The 18,907-nt window shown below is 39.0% G+C and overlaps 1 protein-coding gene across 1 annotated transcript; it reads right to left on the reverse strand.

The window, feature by feature from the left end:
* Window positions 1-1,475: 1,475 nt before the first annotated feature.
* Window positions 1,476-17,379, reverse strand: LOC110069329 (uncharacterized). The gene is made up of 14 exons (XM_089298412.1): window positions 16,913-17,379; window positions 16,722-16,767; window positions 16,386-16,532; window positions 15,862-16,085; window positions 14,920-15,156; window positions 12,732-12,844; window positions 12,121-12,351; window positions 9,671-9,783; window positions 8,481-9,097; window positions 7,249-7,947; window positions 6,701-7,058; window positions 5,641-5,778; window positions 4,969-5,254; window positions 1,476-2,311 (listed from the first exon to the last, which is right to left on the reverse strand). Exons 2-14 carry the CDS (start codon window positions 16,759-16,761, stop codon window positions 1,792-1,794), a joined length of 3,723 nt encoding a protein of 1,240 aa, XP_089154538.1. The 5' UTR covers window positions 16,762-16,767; window positions 16,913-17,379; the 3' UTR covers window positions 1,476-1,791.
* Window positions 17,380-18,907: the final 1,528 nt, after the last annotated feature.

The following is an 18,907-nucleotide window of genomic DNA, read 5'->3' on the forward strand; positions in this document are numbered from 1 at the left end:
ATGTCTGCTAATCTATTGTTATCAATTTACTTCTGAGAGCTCGCTTAAACAATGCAACGAACATCCTCAGGGGGATGTTTACGTGAAATTACTGTGCTGGTTAGTGGACCCTTGGAGCAAAATGCGACTTGATAGACGTAACCAAGTCCATGCCGAGGTATAATTGTACGTCTTGACCTAGGGACTTCATTGATACTGTGAACCAGACACCGCCTTCCGGAGGACCTCTAGAGCGCACTTTACTCTCAACAAAAGTTGGGTTTCCATTGGACATGTACCCAGTCTGCTAACAGCCACCAGAGCTGTGTGGTCATTGAGTGGGAAGTTCAAATGTTACATGTAGGAACTTACTTAAATTTACATCTCTGCATCCTCGAGAGTTTTTATGGAACACCATGAATGCAACACTTTATTTACAAATATAAAGTCATCAGAGTAGTTGGCGAAAAACCCAATTAGGCCTGTTGCAATCGAAAACCCATCTTTAAGGTGGACTTATACCCCCTAAATGACCATCGTAGTTATAAGACAACTCTGTGGGACTGTTTTGGTGCCACGTCAAAGGACTTCGCCATCTGACTTTAAATATGAGCTTTTCGGGGTCACATACCACAATAGTTTGTGGCATTGTTACATTTGCATGTAGAGTTTCTTCGTCATGGCTGGGAACTAAAATTAATTCAACAAATATATTCCATGTTGCCGCGTGTCTGTTCAGTGACTGATCACAGATAGAATCAAAATGTGGAAACAACGAAAAAGTGACACACGAGCCGATAGCCGAGTGTCACAAATGTTTTTGCCACATTTTGACGTCAGTTGTAATCTACCACTGAACAGACGCACGGCAACATGGAATCTATGAATTTTACTATATAACTGAAAGAAACAAGAAATGTTAATGACGTCATCTATCCGTCTCTCCTCCAACTGATCGCAAGTAGGAACCAATCAGAATGTGAGAAAAATTCGACTTAGAAAACAGTCCTGAGAAAATACGCGCGCTGATTGGTTAAAAATCGTATTTCCACTAAACTATAAAATTATTCGCTCTCGATTTCTATCGCGTGATAGTTGACGAGGGCGCAGCCTGAGTCAACTATCACGCATAGAAATCGAGAGCAAATAATCTTATTGTTTCAGTACAAATCTACTAGTCGATCAAAACTTTTTCTAAATGCTCTTCACAGACACTTAAAAAGCGCCAAGAAGCGGCCGTCATTTTGTTAACAAGGGCACACTGCTACGCTACTCACTATCTATCACAGCATAGATAGTGAGTAGCGTAGCCAATCAGAGAGGGGCATTCGTGATAGAACGCTAGTAGATTTATACTAAAACTCGATAGAAACGCGGTACATGTTTTCTATTTCTTAAATATTATATAATAGTGTTTGGAGCTGAGTAGTTCTATAAGAGCTGGTAAGGTGTTTACATCAGGACTTTGAAACAACGAGGATAACCACTAAAAGATCTCGGCCTTTCAAATGTATTTATTGCCAGAAATTAAATGTACAGTAATTCAACATGCATATCCTTCCGTATGTTTGCAACTCAACATTTCAATTGAATTGAATTTTCACATGTATTATTTTCTCTCGTAACAATTTCTACGTGGATCACTAGCTCAAGTTTAACGCCCGAATTCTTGTAACACCGGTTCTCGTCGTAGCACTGTTTATTTTTAAATCAACTAATGACCTGCACTAAGCTAACATTCATATTGGCCGAGAAAATAGAGAGGAATATTAAACTCAATTCAACGCTAGGGTAGCCAAACGCTTCTCAATTTCAGTGACCCTTTTTACTATACTTCCTTGCTGCTAGCTTCTTCAGTTTCCAGTAATAATTTTTGCTGTCCTCTGCCGGGTCTCCAGACACTGCTTCGGCACCATTTCCTTCCATCACATCCCCAGGGCTAGCCCGAGGAGACTTACATTCGGAGGGCGACTCATACTTAGTTTTGTCAGTTTTAAATCCAGGCCAAAAATCAGACCATTGCTTCACATTTCCATGGCTTTTAACGCAGCTTTTTGATGACTCAGCGATCTGCTGTGCAGATAGAACTCTATTCCATAGGTTAACCCCGCTCAGGTAAACTACCTGACTGTAGTAGCTAAGCACCGTTAAGGTTCCACCACCTGGTAATGAATTTTTGATTATTCCACCTGGAGTATCTTTACCACCTTTGCCAGTGCTATCTTTAACCCCGTCCACGTATGCCACAGTCACCCCAGTTACACCGTTCCAAGTAACGCAAACATGATGCCAATTGTAGTCATCGAGAAATTTCTTTGAAAACACGAAATATCTGTGTACGTGCAAAAAAAAGGGAGGGAAACGCAACGTTAGCTACACATTTCACATGTATGCCAATTGTTTCCCGCAATGACCATTTTTGTACTGCAAAGTTGCTTTCTGCGTTTATGAGCATCTAAACTGGTTAAAGATATTAGTACAATGGGCTTTCTTTTAGCGATCTGACCAAGGATGAATTTCTTAAGAGTGTGTCCATGAGATAATGAGATAATGAGACACGCAGGCTAGGTTTTCTCATGCACACACTCTTAACGTGTTCTTGGCAAGTTTTGATTGCGATATGAAGTGTGTGTCGTACAACGCCTAGTGAAAAATGAATTTATATTTTACCTTCGAATTTAGCAATTGTCTAGATCTCTTCAATCCGCCTACTGGTGCCCGACCTTGCTCAAGCTAAGTATGTAACACTAGCGTTCAATTCCAAATGAAAATAAGAAAAACTAGTCGCCGTCGCAGTTGTCCGTTTCGTAAACGGTCGATGCCATTTTCGCGACAATTAGAAATTTTTTTAACTATCAACGAATTCTTCTTTATTAAATTAAGGGTGACGTTTTCCTTGCCGTCGTCGTCGTGGTTCGCTTAAGCTTCCTATTAGCAAAACGAAAACGGCGACGGGAGCGTCGCTAAACAAAAGGTTTAATGAGAAAAACAATGGCTATGCACTTGCGTTATAATTCTTGGTACATTTCTTAGCCGTCCTCTGTAAAACAACAACTTGAAATGACCAATTTCCAATTTTTTAAACAACGGGACCCACTATGGGTAAATTTTGGTATTTCTATTTTGAACTGAACGCATTCGTAGCATATTCCAGGGTTCCAAAGGGTTTGAGGGCTCCAGGGCTCCGGGCCTAAAAAAAAGCGGGGCTCCAGCGCTTAAAGGCAAAAAAAGAGGGCTCCAGGGCTCCCTGGCATCTACATGGGGCTCCGGGCTCCGCTTTGGAGACTGTTATCTAGTAGGCTGCAGTCCCAATCATCATGCAAAATGCAATCAGGGAACGAACGAAATTCAAAATTCAGCGATTTTTCGTCTTTTTTTGTCTTTCTTTACGAGTAAAGGCTAAACTGAAAACGTAGTAAACAGAAAACGTCTCTGAAATGGCGGGTAAATAATCATGGTCACGTGCCCATTTTCTTGGCCTTTCCACAAATACCACGTAACATCGCCTGAATATCTTTCCAGATATTCTCAAAAAAATTTCTAAATATTACAAAAGTGTTTTTAAATATCTCAAAAAAACCCTCTAAAGATCTATTTTTGTTGTAAAAAAAAACACCAATTTTGAATCGCTTAAGGCAAAATTTTGAAAATTTTCTTCCAGTAGCAAGAGTCAAGGAAGAAGACTCAGCCACATCCATGTTACCAGCAACCGCTACATTTTGGAAAACTACTCCTTTAGCGCTTCTAGTGATATGGAATACATTTTTGGAGTGGGAAATCTTTGTACTGGATTGTTTTTGGCATAGAACTGGGTATTGTTTTAAGAAAATAGCGAGGAAAAACAAAGCTAAGCAAGAAAAAGCTATCCTAAAAAATATTTCTAACTATTTCCAATTTTTTTTTTAATGTTTTAATATTTTCTTAATATCTCGAAAACTTTTAAATTTCCCAAAAAATATCCGGATATTTGTGGAAAGGCTTACCATTCCCGCTGCCGTTTGCCTATTTTCGGAAGTCTGACAATTGTCACGTGGGTTCCCTCATCGTTTGCGCTTTGGCGTCGCGTTTGCCGTAAATTTAATTCCGTCTTTGTTTCCTGAAATCAAGTTTTCAGCCGAATCGGGAAGAAGTTTTAATAACTGCTGCCTTTCGAAACTCTTGCTATGCCTGCCTCTTCGGGTACACAGAGTAAGAACTGGGAGACAGTTTGCTTGATGCAACAGCATGCCCATACAAACTGGGAGCGGAAAAGGCCTGCCACCGCTGGAGCTTCATGTTTAAATGTGATGGAGCTGTGGCGTCCCTTTCCGAGTTTAAGAACTATTTGGTCATAAATCACGGTGTAAAGGAGGTAAAGGACCGCAATTTCCCCAAAGCAACAAAGACTGGGTACTAAAAATCATTGACTTTTATTACTTTGGGCTCCGGGCTCCGCAACAAAACTCTCAGGGCTCCGTTCTCTGCTGCTAAAAAAGATCAGAGCACCAGGCAGTGAAATGATCCGGCTCCGGGCTCCAGAGCAAAACATTCCGAACTCTAGGGCTCCACGGAAACCCCCCTTTGACAACCTGGTATTCAGCAGGGCCAAGTTTTAATACCGACAAACCTTAACACACTGAATAGATCTACGTAAATGCAAAATCCCAAAGTAAAATATAAACACACACAACAAGCGTTGTCCTTGCCGTCGCCGTAGTAAATGCGTAACGTCCCTATTAAGGTTCTGCATTGTCTGGAGAATGGGAAACACAACGAATAATTTTTAAAATTTGTTTCCAATTTTACGCCGTGTTCCATATGCAGTTCGCTTCCAGGAGAGTTTTGACAAAGAGAAACAAGCTAAATGAGGTAGGTAAAATATGAATTCATTTTTTTTGATCATGATCGACATTGTCCTCGGCGTCTTCGATTCGTCGTAGTTACCTAAACTCCCGCTTGTCGGATCCTATGCTTTCTTGCTCAAACTTAAGTAGAGGTTAAGTGACAAACCTGTCCGGGTTGGAGAAGCTTAACCGACCAGACGGAGGAATACTCGCTTCAGCGCCATCCCAATGAGTGAAATATAAGGCGAATCCTTTCTTTGAGCTTTCCTCATGATAATTGACAAGCACATTGTGTCTAAATCCAGTTACACTTGTCTGTGGCATTTTTGTCCACACGCACAAGGTCATGTGATTGAGATATGGCATCTGCTGCACTTCTACCCCACCCATTGGCTTTAAGTTAATCAGTGGTGCGATTGCATCTGTGTAGACTGTCTTCGCGTCAAATGTAGCTGCAAAAAAATATACGACAACAAAAACTTTAGCCAGTGTGTATACAGCAATAGCATGGTATTTAAAAGGAGGTTCAGATTCCAAAATTAAACAAGGCAAGTTCAATGATATATCCAGTGAAGGAGAATGACTGCGCTTTTGAAAATCATCCGAACTCTGAAATTGAAATCTCAACTGAGGCTGCATTTTCTGTTGTCGTATGTGGTGGTGGTGATTTGAAGATTTTGATCCTTTTTGTTTTTCGGTTTGTAGTTTCGTTGATTGAGTTGCAAACAACTGATTAAAACATTTGACTTCAGAAAAATACCTTAAGGAAAACAAAAGTTCTTGCAATGTCTTTTTTCTTATAGAGACAAATTAAATCCAGAATTGTCGTAACTTTTACCTAAGCATTCCTTGCCCTCTACAGGCTCTCTGTCTTTCGGGCATTTTTCTAAGCATGTGTTGGTCAGTGGATCCTTTGCAACTCTGCAAGCCAAGCAATCTGAAGGCTGTAAATCCTCTGCGCCGGGAGTTCTACAACCTGAGGAAAATAACAAAACGCAAAATTTAGTTTAATGGCTTGTTGCACGGTGCTTGAAAAGCCAAGGGATACTCGTATTCAGATGTTTGTAAAAATCCAAAAACTAGGTCCTTTTATAATCAAGAGTTACGTGAACTACATCTCAGAGGTATTATGGGATACTGTTATTTGAAGACCATTGAAATGGAAAGAACGTTTCGAGATAACTGCAACAGAACAAGGAGTGCTTCTTTAGACTACTTTACCCTATTTACACCTCAGTTTCTTTTGCCGTTTTTGAGCCGGTGTCTCCAAAAGTATTCAATCAATAGTAATCAAACCTCATATCGGCTGAACGTCATTTTGCTCTTTGATGACGTCATATTTAAAAACCTCCACCATCGATCTCACTTTTGAAAAAAAAATCAGTAGCACCCTAAAAAGATTCCAGAACTGAATAAATAAATAAACAAATAAATTATAAAATTTAGAGAGAAAGCTATATCAGCCCTAGCTGGTTCTATTCCGTTGATCGAATTGGAATTTGGAAATGTTTTTTTGTTTTTTTGTTTTTTGTTTTTTGTTTTTTTTTTTTTCCAGAGAAAATTAGTACAAGAATCTTTAGAACTGAAATCCAACATAGCACAAAGACGTGAATTTGCATAATGCATTTTGTCAATACATGGTCGCCATAGAAACATCAAATCAAGTGATCAAATAAGTAACACACTAAGATCTTCAAGACAATGGAATTTTTAGGAAAGTTCGCAAAGTTGGACTACTATAGCTTAATCAATACTTTTTACATTAGAAGATGGGGGGAATCAGCACAGGCACTTATTTAATATACAAGGATAAATGGGGTTAAGAATGTCCTTAAATACTGCAGCGTAAAGATTAATCAATAATCTTAAATTTTGAAACTTCAACGTTTCGTACTAACCTGCAAAAGGATCACAATATTGATGGCACTTCTGAACACATAAATTTGTTGGGAGATCTTTGTACGTATCGCCTTTGCAGTCTGCATCCGTTGTGTCACGCGGTACAATATGCGCGTCCCATATTTTAACAGCTTCATTCAAGTTGCCAAAAGCGTAAAAGCGCACATTCAAGGGATTGTCCGTGTCAAGGTGCATGAGGTATATATCTCCGCCGTCTGAAGTGCCTAGGGTCTTTCCATATTCAATCAGGGTACTGTCGGGTTTCTCGTATAAGCAGACAAAGTACGACTGATACAGCAAGGTATCTCCTATTGCTAATGCTCCAGTGTCTGATGTTGTTGTAACCTCCGTTTCTCCCTGTGGTAGAGGTACAGCAAAGGATATTCATCGGAATGTAAGTGACAGCGTAAAACTACAAGAATAACAGTACATACATACATCAGAACGTTGAATGAAAGCGTTTTACAATATTCCTTTAATTACTGCAAATATTTCCTCTTCTTACTCTCTGGCTGGACTAAATTAGATAAATTGAAGTTTTATCAACCTTGTAAATTGCAACCTTGTTGACTCCCATCTGCACATAGTACCATGTAGAGCGTTTACTAGGCACGGTCGCGAAAATAACGAACATATCACCAGCGGATGAAGCAGTGAAATGTAAGCAACGACCACCTGTTGTTGTTGGGTCAAGTCGCAAGGCATTGGACCATTTTACGTTACATGGTTTGGGAGCAGCCGGAGGATTGCGTTTCAGCGGCGTGAGTGAATCTGAATGCTTACGACTGACGCGTGCCAATGGAAATCCAATCATTTCCTCTCTCAACGTGGGATAAATCTTTTTGGATTCATTGAAATCCTGGTCACTAAGCTCCAAGCTTCCATCTTTCGAGTTATAGCTTAAAACAAGTCCAAATATCGATAGCTTTTGCTTCTTGAGTTGCGCAGTCTTGCCATTACGATATCCACTGTACATGTGGAACTTGCCGTTCTCATCAGCGGTGAACCATCGACCACGTTTGAAGCGAACTTCTCGGGTCATGTTTTTCTGGATTTTCACCGCGCCATCCATCCCACGAGCCAGGTCGTTTTCCATGTCAAATGTAACTCGAATGGTGGTGTTTGCCTGCGTAACTTCTTTCCAGGCTGGAAAGGCAGTAATGGCAAGAAAATCATCGCTAACCTCAGAAGCACGGTCTTGAGATGTACACTCCGGAATCTGCATATCTGAGATGGATATTGGACCCTAGACGAAAATAAATGTTATCTCCATTCAGACACTGGTTACAACTTCGTTACATGCAACTTTTATCATTGAGCATTGTCCTAGACGACGCTTGAGGCTACAATTTTCGTACAGTTTTAGATCATTTTTTGTGTCTTACAACATAGTCGTGAGCAAGTTGCAGATTTGATGTTGGAGATTTATGAAGCATATTGCGTATGGCAAAAAATGTTCAAATGTTGTTGCTTGTAGTGGTCAAAATGCTTACCTAAACTTAGGTAATGTAGTTCAAAGGCATGCCACTTACACTATATAAAATAAACAAATACATAAACTAAACATAATACGCTTTAAAATCCCAACTGGCTGGGGGCAGACGAGTTGGTTATTTACAAGCATGACCGAGGAGTTGAACCAGGGTATATAAAGAACCAACTCCAACCAAGTGGTCAGAGCAGGACTCATGACCCGCCACCCCAGGATTTTAAGTCCTGCGCCCTAATCACTCGGCCACGCTGCCTCCTGTTGAACAGTCTAGATCGCTTCTAACTCACCTCGTCCATGTAGATTTCTATAGCCCTCTTCAGACTAGCGCGTCTTTTCCTGAGAACAACGTCCAACGCTTGTCGGTCCTGAAATGGGCAATAGAACTTCTTTGGGTTTCCATCCGAATCTATTACCGTGTAATATCGGCTAACGGTCTCCCCTGTTGTATCCTCCACAATATCCTTGGTGTGTCCTTCGCATCCCCAGTCAACCGCCTCTCCAGGAAACAGATCGTTTGCACGAAAGTTAACCAGATCTGTTATGGTTCCCAGCAAGAAACGGAAGGCCTTTGGGTAAGCTGGAATGCTCTGCAACCATTCCTTGAAATCTCCTTTGAACGTTGGAGAGTACACATCAGCAAGAATGGTAGCAATTTCTTGGCTCCCACCTTGTGCCATGACAGATGTCGAGGTAAACTTGCTTTCTGCTTTGCTTGACGAGCCTCCTTTAGTGCTTGACTTTGCACCGGCGCTTGCAAACAAACCTCTGTATTCCGCCTCCATTGTTTCTGCGAACTCAGATTTTGATGCAACCTGAGACGCTACCATGGTCTTTATAATCTCCAGTTGTCCACCAAATTTAGCTGATTTGATATAGTGTGTGCCCCAACGTTGGATGAAGTTTTCTGTTGGGTTGAGTGGATTGATTATTATCAAAGAGTTGCTCTAGTATTGTGAACCAAAAAATAAACGGACTGAGATGAAGAATTGTGTCCAGCCTACAGAGCATGTCTTCTCTGTATCAGTAACTAGAAATTGCCAAAACAAGTGCAAACACTGACTGCTCTTTATAAACTTTTTACTCACATAAAATTAAAAAATTGGTTATTATGCAAGTGTTTTCCTTAGTTGGATGAGAATTCCGACAAACAGTACATGGTAACACTAACCATTTGTTAAATTTAATCATGCCGATGTTTATCGTATTGGAAAAACAAAACGAGAAACATAATTGAAATGATCGCCATCCACGATCAGATAACCATCGATGCTGTGTGTTTTTTTTCTACCTTTTTAACTAAAAAAAAGTGAAAAATGTATGATGGATCGCGTAGTCATTTAAAGTCTTGCAGGCAATAACTGGATCGTGGATTAACACAAATAAAATAAAATAATAATAATGATGACTAATAATAATAATAATAATAATAATAATAATAATAATAACCATAATAATAACAATGTCTTGTCTTACGTACGATATTTGATTTGAGCACCAGGGTGGAAATAAGAAAATGGAAGGTCCATATATTCCCTCAAGAAATTCAAGCTCAGGTCACTTGGCTTTACTTCGTCCATGAATATCTCATACCTTAAATAAAAACGGAACAAACATTACTTATCCTGCCCCTCATCAAATTATATAGCAGAACAATAAACACTATTGTTTGGGCTTGCTCTGTTTGCTGAGAAGGGTGTTTGACAAGGAATCAACAGACTCTTCAATTTTGGATAAACTTTGGCTAGGTGGCTGGCCATATAGCCGCTTTCATGATCATTTCAATTCAATGTCAATTACAAACACATGAAGGAAGCTCTACGCAGCAAAGGTGAGGGCCAAAATCCGCCAGAGCTCACTTGGGTAAAGTGAAGCAGCCCCTTCCAAGCCCCAACAGTAGTGGACTTGGGTCACATACTGATGCCAGAAAGTAAGAATTTATGCTACATGAATGTAAGGACAAGAGAACCCGGACATAATCTCAATAGTGGCCCCTGTACACTATTGAAAACAGAATACGAGAAGTGGCTTGTACGATTGTATGAACAACTGTATACTAGTAGCAGCAAATAAACACTATTCATAACAAAACGAAAATGGCGGCTTAGCCTAACAATAGTGACCCCTGCAGACTATAAATACAGACAGTGCTAATAAAGCAGTATATAATGGCAAGGAAGGCGATATAAGACAATAACTAACATGGGTGTGGCCCATGTTTATGTCAGCAGTGGGCCCCGTACGCTACTGAGACAAATTAAAACACGTTAGGAATGCAACAGAATGAATGAGAGAAAGAAGTATCATCAAGGCCAAGGACATAGCAGTTACCCCTGCAAACTTCTCTACCACCATGCACCAAGGCCTATGTCATTTCAGCCTAATGCCAAATTGCTCTCTGAAAAATAACAATTAGTGTAATGTTGATCTGTATAAAAGGCTAGAAAGGCGAATATACCTTTGATAGCATCTGATCGATATAAGCTCGTGCTTATCTTCTGTCAGTCTTGTCACTAATATGAAGTTATGTCAAGTGACTATGTTGTTCTGATGGTTGTCGTTGCCATTGACGTTGCGTGATGGTTGTCGTCATTGTTGCCGTTTTTGTTGTCGTGATCGTTATCGTTGTTGTGATCGTTATCGTTGTCGTGATCGTCAACGTTGTCGTGATCGTTAACGTTGTGATCGTTATCGTTGTTGTGATCGTTATCGTTATCGTTGTTATGATTGGTATCGTTATCGTTGTCGTAGTTGTGATCGTTATCGTTGTTGCGATCGTTATCGTTGTTGTGATCGTTATCGTTATCGTTGTTGGATCGTTATCGTTGTTATGATCGTTATCGTTATCGTTGTCGTTGTTGTCATCGTTGGCGTTGCTGCGATCGTTATCATTGTCGTGATCGTTATCATTATCGTTGTTGTGATCGTTATCGTTATCATTGTTGTGATCGTTATCGTTGTTGTAATCGTTATCGTTGTCGTGATCGTTATCGTTGTTGGATCGTTATCGTTGTTGTGATCAATATCATTGTTGTGATCGTTATCGCTGTTGTGATCGTTATCGCTGTTGTGATCGTTATCGTTGTCGTGATCGTTATCGTTGTTGGATCGTTATCGTTGTTGTGATCAATATCATTGTTGTGATCGTTATCGCTGTTGTGATCGTTATCGTTGCTGTGATCGTTATCGTTATCGTTATTGTTGTTGGATCGTTATCGTTGCTGTGATCGTTATCGTTGTCGAGATCGTTATCGTTGTTATGATCGTTATCGTTATCGTTGTCGTTGTTGTGATGGTTGTCTTTGTTGTGATCGTTATCGTTGTTGTGATCTTTATCGTTATCGTTATCGTTGTTGTATCGTTATCGTTGTTATGATTGTTATCGTTATCGTTGTTGTATCGTTATCGTTGTCGTTCTTGTGATCGTTGTCGTTGTTGTGATCGTTATCGTTGTCGTGATCGTTATCGTTGTTGTGATCGTTATCGTTGTCGTGATCGTTATCTTTGTTGTGATCGTTATCGTTGTCGTGATCGTTATCGTTGTCGTGATCGTTATCGTTGTTGTGGTCGTTATCGTTGTTGTGATCGTTATCGTTGTCGTGATCGTGATCGTTATCGTTGTCGTGATCGTGATCGTGATCGTTGTCGTGATCGTTATCGTTGTGATCGTTATCGTTGTCGTGATCGTTATCGTTGTTGTAATCGTTATCGTTGTCGTGATCGTTATCGTTATCGTGATCGTTATCGTTGTCGTAATCGTTATCGTTGTTGTGATCGTTGTCGTTGTTGTGATCGTTATCGTTGTCGTGATCGTTATCCTTGTCGTGATCGTTATCCTTGTCGTGATCGTTATCGTTGTCGTGAGGTATTTAACCCTGTTCGACATTAGAGACACTACAAAAATACATTAAAACTACTGTTTTAACTCACCTATCAATATCAACGTCTAAGACGGCCATGTATTGCTGAGTGCTGGCCTGCATCGAGCCACCCCAGGCTTTTTTTACTCCTGCACTGAAGCCAAACACGGACCCCGATACACCAGCCTCGCGTTGAAGATATTGCTGATACTGCGTCCTGCTTTCAAAGGTCATCATAAAAGCAGCTGTGTCATAAATTCCATGTACGTTCATTGTGTCGGGAACATCTAAGTTATCGTAACTGAAGCAAACATAGAACATAGAGAAAAAGCTTTAAAAATAAACCTTTGGACATCGTTCAGCAACTTATTTAATACCAAGTTCTTTCAGTGGTTTTGTTCGAGATATTCAAATTAAATGCAATTTCGTTTTTGTCAAATGATTTGATTAGGTTTCTCCTAAACTCTACTGAAGGGGATATATTGATGTTCGGGATTATGTTAAATTTAAAGGAGATTTTGTTTCATTTGTGTATTTAAAGGGAAAGAGATTCAAGCTGATTTCTCGTGTTTACTTCAAATATTCGACTTCTTGCAGCTTACAGCAGCTGCCATTCAGAATCATTTACTTTTTCTATTGACAAGAAGACTATCGAAAGTTGGAATGACTGAGAATTCTTACGTTGCCTTATTGGCGCAGTTCCTCTGTACTATGCTCATCTTTCGAGACTCGGGACTGTACGTTCCACTTCCGTCAAACCCGACACCAATGAATGCAGCACCGTCAATCATATCCTAGAAAGAGGACAGGTTTCATACAAAAAGATAAAACTAAGGTAACGTTGGATACGACGGGGTACCACAAGTCCAAACTAATGGTATTGAGAATTTTGAGCTGCTTTGTATTACTGAATTGACAAAAATAATGTTTGTAACATTATTCCACGCAATATTGCAGGTCTCACGAATTATTTGAAGTTTTCCTTTTCGCCTCTCTTGAGTTTGCTGAGTTTCGTAGCGGAGCTCTGGCGGACCGAAGGGCCGCCAAGCGGAGCACCATACTCATATAGGAAAGTAAATGAAACCTATGCGTTGACTTTCTCATGGTTATCAGGGCTAGCGGTATTGATCGTGGCCGCGTACGCACGACGGCGGCGGCGGTGGAGTCGCGCATGATGGCGGCCATACTCTAGCTAATAGGTTGACAGCCACATGCAGCCTTGGTTTATAGCGTACTTCTTTGACATTGGACATCCATATTGTGGTCAACTGAAACCTTTCGAAACAAGTAATCCGCTGACCAGTATCACTTGATCATACCACGGGCTCAAGATTAGAGCTCATCAGGTCACGTGCTTTTTAAAGTTGACCGCTGACCAATTGCTAATTTTTGGTTGGATCGAAGAGCTCATGTCAGTTTAACTTGTGAATAGTTGTTTGGAAGCCGGTTTAAGCTAACCCAGGATTAAAAATATAAATTTTTCTTGCATTCAAATGTTTTTCACTGCTTTTGTTTTGCGTAGTTTGAGATTATTCAAACTCAAAACAGAAGGCCAAACAATATACAGAAAACCTCACCGCAAAGTTACAAAACTCAAATCAAAATCAGTATCATATAAACTCTTGGTCTTCGGCCATCGTAGCTTGATTAAAATATGAAACAAACAGCGGTGATAAATATTTTGAAATGATGCATTTTATGAACTTGACGTTTCGTATCCCAGTCAACATACATGGAAAAGCTTTTCCATTTTTCACTTTACAGACAGTTTCTGTTTGAAACGTCTTAAATTTCTATTGCAGATGTTTTTGTCTAGGTTCCAGACCCCCATTGATACAGTATAAATAGCTTTCCAAACATTTTAACGGTGATACTTTTGAAAATGTATGTTGACTAGCATACGAAACGTCAAGTTCATAAAATGCATGTTTTTAAAATGTTTATCACCGCTGTTTGTTTTATATTTTTAATCAAATCAAAATTCTCGCTAATCCTGGGGTAGCTTAATCGAGCTCTGAAGAACCCGGCCCAGGAGCTCCGCTTTTAGGCTTGGCTAAATCCATCTATTAACCGGTTCCGAGAACTCATCTGGTAGAAACCAAACCAATCAGAAAGTAAACTAGCCCTGTTCTGAACTAATAATATCCCGGCAGAATAGCAAATTTAAAGAAATTCTTCTTTTTCTTCTCATTCTTTCATCATTTTCATTCATCATTTTATTTCTTAATAAAATCTACATTTTACAGTTGGACTGGCCTGTGGATAGCTATGCTAGTCTAGGCGGGCCAGTCTATCAATAGCTGCAAATGATTTATTATTATCATTACTTTTATTACTATTATAGAAAAATAGAAAGTTAGAAAAAAAGTGAATGAAATAAAAAGAAAAAGTGGGAAAAGAATGTGATTTAATAGATAATATATTTTTTGTTCGTTTCTATATTCTCCTTCTGTTTTTTTCTCCACCAAAAGAATTTTTGGGGGTTTGGTTTAAGTAATTCGAGCTCGACTCTTCAAGTAGAGGGTTTAACTACGCTCATTATATGACTGAGAAAATTACTTCATTGTGATTGGCTGAGAGCAGGCCAATTTATCGTTAATTAATTCTTAATTTGCACTGCAATGCAAATTAATCAACGGGCGCGCGTTCGCAATTTCGACGTTAATATGAACTGGTACTAAAGATGTCTTAAATTAGAATTTGATTTTTGTCTGCGATTTTGCCTCATTCTGAATTGAAGGCAACCCGCTCAGTCATTAACCTTGATTTTTGAAATTACGGCAGTCATTACTGAATCGCTCGGAAATGATTACATCGAAGTCTTTAAAAAACGAAATATCTGCATGGTTGCTATGACTTCAGGACTTACCCAACAAATTGTGGAGTTTCGTTTTGCATTATAACATGGATCGCCCATCTTGTAGTCGTTACCCCAGCATCCGTTCATAAGGACCTGACCCATCCCCGCCGGGTAAATAAATGGAGTATCACCTCTCTCGTCTGGAGATTTTGAACCGCCTTCAACAGAAGCATCCAGATGATAAGCTGAAGGAACAAACATGTTGTCATTTATCCAGGCTTTATCGGGAGTTATATCCAGCTTCACCTGAAATCGTTCAAGACCACGCCTTAGCATAAATTCAGGCAGCTAATTTTGTTTCATTTTATTTAGCGTATTGGACGGAGGGGGTAAAACTAAATAACATAAAATAAATAGATTTAATTGTCAAATGTATTAAGCACTGTTGTGCTAATTGGGGATACTGTAAATAAATAAATAAATAAATAAATAATGTAAATAGAACATAAACTATTAAGAATCCCAACTGGTGGGAGGCTGACCAGTTGCCTATTTACACAACGCGGTCGAGGAGTTGAACTCGGGACTAACAAGAACAAATCCTGATGAGATAAGATAAGATTATAATAATAATAATAATAATAATAATAATAATAATAATACTTTATTTATATAGCGCTATTTCTATCGCTATCCAATAGCGCTTTACAATGACTTTAAAGCATGAGTAAAAAAATAAAATAACTAATAAAATAAGTAAGCTGTAAGATTAGATTTATATAGCGCAAAAATTACAAAATATTCTAAAGCGCTTTAGAATGTATGATTAAGACTAAAGTAGTATAGATTACAATAGTGGTAGGGTGGAGATTTGAACCAGGGACTTCTAATTTTCAAATGCAGCGTCCTTAACACCTCTATCGGCCATGCACGCCTTCTCTGTCAAACAAGCCTTATTTTCTTAATTGTTGAATGAACTCAAGAGACAATATGGTGGCATCAAACACATACCTCTTTTTTCAAGAATTCAGCAGCCTTGTTCTGTGCGCGTTCAATGTTTTCGAATTGCTTATCGACCAACTTTCCAACAACTTCGATTCCTTTATCTATGACTGCTTCTTGAACTTTCGGATTTTTTAACACTGCCAAGGCGGCCGCTGGGAGTGCTCTTTTGTCTCCTGGCGCAGAGGACTGGGCTTGAGGAATGAAGTCTTTTTCAGTTCGGGAGGTCACGTCTGTTAGTCAGAGAACAAGAAGGACTCCATCAGTTCTGTTAATACATATTTATAACCACTTATTCTAGGTATTAAAGGATGTAACCATTTGCTATGATGAAAGCGGATCTCTGTTGATTTATTCCAACGGATAACTAGAAAACTGTGGAAAAAATCTTGACGAGAACTGAAATAACTGACTTTTTGACTCGAATTTTCAAAAGGAATAAAAAAAAATCAACATCGATTAGCCTGCCAGCAATTTGCCACCCAGGCACATTCAAAATTGTAAACTCACATAGCTTAGGCTTGTGAACTCACCCGATTCTATTTTAGTCACTGGTGAAGGAAAATTTCTTCGTTCTGCTTTCCTGTCATGCTGGTCGGAAGTTTGTGTTTCAGCTGTGTTAACTTGATTCTCGCGTATATGATAACCCCGTGTAAGGTCTCCTTCAAAGGAGACCAAGTCTGCCACAAAAAAATAACCCCAAAAAACCAAACAATTAACACTCATTTAATTATAATTTAAAATGTAAAATCGGTTTCAAAAGTGTCATTTATTGGTACAGGAAAACAGCTATTCGTTTAGCCTCTTTTCTAAATATAATTCAGGTAAGTATAGATAATGATTACAGATATTTTGAAATAACTACTTACACACTGCAAATATCACTGTCGTCCACGAGTAAAGACTCATCTTTTCCTACAAAAGTAATGTTAACATGTTTTTTTTTTCTGTGCTCTCGTACGTTTTGACATAAACTTCAAAATAACCTTACAGTAGAAACGGCAATATTAGTACCAAATCATCTACAGTTTCCATCAAGTACACAGAAAAAGAATATTACCTAAGTGATCACAGCGCCTCTGCGATGCGATGTGTGCTTGTGATTTTACAGGGCGTTCAAATCCTTCTTTTATGGGAACGCACAATGTTAAATTTATTTGTTTTATTAATTGGACCCTCGAACTAACGTGAAAAAGTGCATTCATGCGATACAATAATGTGCCAACCTAAAATACCAGACTTGTTTGAAAAGAAATACATGTCTACCAGCAAGAGAGAGAGAGAGAAATTGATGATCAGAAAGTTTCGTTGGTTTTTCCCTCTTTCAAATAAACAATGAATATCTGGGCTTTTTGACAAAGCACACAGAAAAGAACTCACATGTCATGGGAAAAAAGAGCTGATGAGCAAATTGCGGAGAGCCATTAAAATTGTATTAATGATTAAAAGGCTGTGAGTGTTTACTTTATCTGATTGAGACTTTGTTTCCGATTTCCTGGCGTAGTGGATGTAATTTGCAAGCGTTTCGCTCTAAATTGTATCAACTTTTAAAGTAGACAGTGTACTTTAATTTGTTTGTTTTAGCATTTTAATATGCTTGAACGACAGACACTGTTAAAACAAAACAAATTACTTATTAATTGATTGCTTTTTTCACACTTAGCGATTTTGATCTGCTGAAAACCAAAGGAAAAGGTCCTCCTCGCTTCACGGTTCTATAAATGTTCACGGTTCGCGCTTCCCCTATATTAAGGCCAGATGATCTGCACCACTTTAAGACCTCTATTTTCATTCGTTCATGTTTTAAAATCTGCTCCTCGTTTGTTCTTAGAGCTAGAGTCGTTGTTTGTGTTCTTTATCTATTGTTTCGTTTGGCCTGTTGCAATAAAGTACCTTACAAAACGCCGGGTGCCGGTAGCCCCGTAATTTTCTTTCATAAAAATAATCTCCATTATCATCAGTGTTTTTATGACACCCTTTCTTTCTACCGCTCTATAAACTCTTTCAATTCTTTTGTTTTTTAACACTCTTGTTCTCTTGTATGACAAATGCAAACGAATATGCCAAGATTTCGCGGAGGTTCACTCCACGTTACATTTGCTGGAAGTGTCCTCTTGTCAGGATTTCCATTCAAAGATGGTCACTACAGCTGCGCTATGTCCTTAGGTTATCAAATTTACCAAAAATATGCACTTGCTGAGAAAAATTCGCAAACAAGATTCCTCAAGCCTACTCTCTCCACATGTCGCCACATGATTCAAAAATGTGTTTCTTTTGTGGGTCAATAAAGTGACATTTTTACCACGCTGGAGTACGTGATGTTTTGTGTTTGAACAGGTTACGATTTCTGATTGTGTAAACCACCCGATGAGGAGAAACTGAGTTGCACGCACACAAGAGAAAAAGTCGTCGAAATATTAATTCTGTATTAATGTCACTGCACCACAGCCTTCAAAAACATAAGTAAACTTTGAATTAAAAACAGGTCAACGAATCTTTAAACAAAATAGGTAAAATCATTCTCTTGCACTATTTTTCGATCAAAGATTTCGAGATCCTGCCTTTCACTCGGTCGAATAGGATTACGTTCGAAACATTGACTGGTTTCAGTCAACTTTTGGCAAGCGTGTCGCTCAAGGAAGTTAACAGGCCGGCACAAAACCACAGCTTTAGAGGGGAAGAGACACTCGAGTAAAACTTGAAAGAACAGATGGAATCTGGAACTCTGGTTTTTTTACAAGCATATCTCAGAATCAGACTTTTGTTTCCGTATTGATTGATATCGTTTATAAGCTCATACTGGAAGAATCGATGGAAGTAGGTGCGGAGCACCAATGTAAGGCTATTCTAACAGGCAACGTAATTATGTAAGTCATTTGACATTTTTCTATGTGTCTAACTACAAATATGCTTGAGGGACGAAGCACTTAAGAACAAGCTTGGTAAGGAAAAAAGTTCATTCTAATAAATAATTTAAGAGGAAGATAATGGCAACTACCACTGCAGTCCACAGACGAAGAATCGCATTAAATCAAGGGATAATTGCATGAAAATA

Source organism: Orbicella faveolata, unplaced genomic scaffold, assembly GCF_042242905.1.
Source record: "Orbicella faveolata isolate gen_17 unplaced genomic scaffold, um_ofav_v1 contig_3, whole genome shotgun sequence".
Classification (NCBI taxonomy): domain Eukaryota; kingdom Metazoa; phylum Cnidaria; class Anthozoa; order Scleractinia; family Merulinidae; genus Orbicella; species Orbicella faveolata.

Bases quoted from the DNA above. Each gene is read 5' to 3' on its own strand.
- LOC110069329 (XM_089298412.1), bottom strand. From the start codon at position 16,761: ATGAGTCTTTACTCGTGGACGACAGTGATATTTGCAGTGT. The intron at 16,086-16,385 runs GTGAGTTCACAA...TCTGACTAACAG, and splicing joins AGTGACTAAAATAGAATCGG to ACGTGACCTCCCGAACTGAA. The intron at 5,779-6,700 runs GTTAGTACGAAA...TATTTTCCTCAG, and splicing joins ATATTGTGATCCTTTTGCAG to GTTGTAGAACTCCCGGCGCA.